The sequence below is a fragment of the Octopus sinensis genome, unplaced genomic scaffold (genome assembly GCF_006345805.1).
Source record: "Octopus sinensis unplaced genomic scaffold, ASM634580v1 Contig19879, whole genome shotgun sequence".
NCBI classification, from domain to species: Eukaryota; Metazoa; Mollusca; class Cephalopoda; order Octopoda; family Octopodidae; genus Octopus; species Octopus sinensis.
In genome coordinates, this window is record NW_021836695.1 from 12,124 (window position 1) to 15,000 (window position 2,877).

Genomic DNA, 2,877 nt, shown 5'->3' on the forward strand with positions numbered 1-2,877 from the left:
AAACCACGATCCCTTGACCGTGAGTCCGCTTCTCTAACCACTAGGCCATGTGCCTCCACGGTATGTTAAATGGTTCCTTACTTATTTCCAGAGGAATTAAGAATTTCAAAATCCAGCTACCAGCGCAGAAGACCACGGCGAAATATTTAGGGAGCACAACATTGACAGTCTCCTCGATTTTCTGGAACAAACCCGCTGTCTTATTTTGCTCGCCATGCTGTCAAATCTTTTTCACCATTTTGTCTTGAATTTGGCGTGTGTCTTCGCGACATTTTCAAGAAATTCTTGACGCGATCGTTTGTCGTTAATGATTACTCTCAGGTAATTCAACTTCTTCATTATGTTTAGTTCTTTTGTTATGTCACTGTTAATCTCCTTTTATCAGTTTGGATTTCCTGTGCTGAATTCCATCCCAAACTTGATGGATGTATTTTTCTTATCGGGATGATCTACAAATCGATCAGCTTAACACCGCTTCCCATTAGTCCAACAATGTTGATAGTTAAATCATAAATTGTTATGATACTTCCTCCGTTAGTGATGCATCCACGTGTCTTTCGAATTATTAGGTAGTTCCGAAAATAATGGCCGATTTCTGAAACATAATTTTGTTCTGAAAAAATTTACAGTAGAAATGTTTTGATTAGTCAAAGTATGAGCCGTGAACATCTATTCATCTCTACTATTAATCAACGATATTATTTATGCCTCGTTGATAAATACTTATTGACTTTGATGCTAAAATGTCTTTGAAATCTGATTCCACCTCTGGGTTGAATCTGAAAGTTTCAGCAATTAAAAACGTGTTTCAATGCTTAAAAGAACGGTAGTCAGTGGGTGAAAAATCAGGAGAATATGGACGATGTGGTAAAGTTTCGTATCCCACGTCTGTGTGTTTCTGCAGCATCATTCTTGCAGCATGTGGCTTTGCATTATCGTGCAGCAGAATTGGGTCACGCCGATTCACCAATGAAGGTCTCATTTTTACCAAGTGAGCATGCATTTCAGCAAGTTGATTGCAGTAAATCTCTGCTGCAATGCTCTGATTGGCTTCCAGAAAGCTGTTATTGTCAACACCAATTGCAGACCACCAGATAGTCACCATAGTATTTGGCTTTGGGAAATGTTTGGGGGACTGATCATTACCAAGCCAGTGACCTGAGCGTTTTCGGTTATCATAAAGGATCCACTTTTCGTCACAAGTGACTATTCGGTCAAGAAAAAGGATCATTGGTGTTTCGCAGAAATAGCATAGAATACACTTCAAAACGCCGAACTCTTTGATTTTCATTGAACTCAATCGAGCATTTTCACCTCATCAATGTTTTTCAGACTGCGTGAAACCATTGCAGTACCGACACCAAGTGCCTGAGACATTTCTTTGACTCTTTGACGTAGGTTTTGTTCAACAATTGCTTTCAATCTTTCATTGTCAAAACTACATGACCGTCCTCTACCTTCTTCATCTTCAAGTCTCTCATTACCACTACGGAATTTTTGAAACCACCTTCGTACAGTTCGATCACTTGTGGGCCCCTCTATGTCGAAATTCAGCAAAAATATTATTAATATACTATGACAAAATTGCCTTTCAAAGCACAACACTTAGAGCGGCCATTATTTTCGGAACAACCTATTATAATTGAAATGACTACTCATACCTTTAAGTACACACACGCAGACACACACACACACACACACACACACACACACACACACCACACACATACATACACACTCACACACAAAGAGGCACACACACAGAGGAAGATACACAGACAGAGAAACACAAACACAGACACACACATGTATTTGCACACGCAAACAGATACATATTTATATATATTTGTATGTATACATGTATATTTATATAGTTATTATTAAATATTCAAAGAAATACACATAATTCCATTCCTGTCAGTAGTATGATTTTTTCACAAATTTTATTCAGCTTCCTAAAGAACACTACATGTACCAAAAAAATCATTATCCAATTATGTTTGGTTTCAAACTCTGTAATACATGAAATATATAAAACTTAACACTTTTATGATTTTCCATTGCATTTTAGGAAGGAATGTTAGGAAACACTTCTTTCCACCGATGTATTCCATTCTTTGATATTTGATGCAGTTTTCCCCAAAGTTGCACACCTACCCAAATAGACCATGCAGACAAAACTGAACACATATTCCTCCTGTATTAACGACCTTCTGAAACTATGGTATAAATTATAGTATGAAATATGATTATGTAGCATATTACTAAAGGTAATTCTTGCATCTCTGGAAAATAAATCATAACACGTCACACCTTTATCTTTTGACAGTTTCCGAAAAGCCTGGGAAAAAAACATTAATAAATTATAACATATTACGGCTCTTCCTCAGAAGATTACTGGAGGTCAGATATAAGTTCTGTCACGTTTCCTGTGTCCTGTAGTTTCTCCGACACATTGACCATTACCAATGACAAAATTATGATGAGAGATTATAGGAATTTTAGTTCTGTATTAGTATTCGTATGTTTGTGCTTGAGTTGCGCTTGTCACATTATTAGTCGTGTTGTCTGTACTTGCCTGATGTTTCCATAAATATTACTACATTTATATTGTCTGTTCTTATACGTTTCCATACATATTGTTATAAATTTGTTGTCTATACAGTTTATACCTTTCCACAAATATTGTTACAAATATGGTGTTTGTACTTTTAGGTTTCCATAAATATTGCTACGGTTGTTTTCCATACTTAGACATTTCTCCAACTATTACTTTGCTATGGAAGTACAGAGAGATATAAACCGTGAGACCTTAATGAATAGACATCAGAAATGGAATAGAGATAGAGCGATATGTGAAGTCTAGTGGTTGTTAAC

General features: G+C 36.4%; 1 protein-coding gene across 1 annotated transcript; it reads right to left on the minus strand.

Moving 5' to 3' along the window:
- Nucleotides 1-1,296: 1,296 nt before the first annotated feature.
- LOC115232187 (histone-lysine N-methyltransferase SETMAR-like) lies at nucleotides 1,297-2,341 on the minus strand (the record flags this gene model as incomplete). The annotated part of the gene is made up of 2 exons (XM_029802030.1): nucleotides 1,297-1,538; nucleotides 2,158-2,341. Coding segments are annotated over 2 exons (426 nt in total), but the record flags the coding sequence as incomplete, so codon positions are not given.
- Nucleotides 2,342-2,877: the final 536 nt, after the last annotated feature.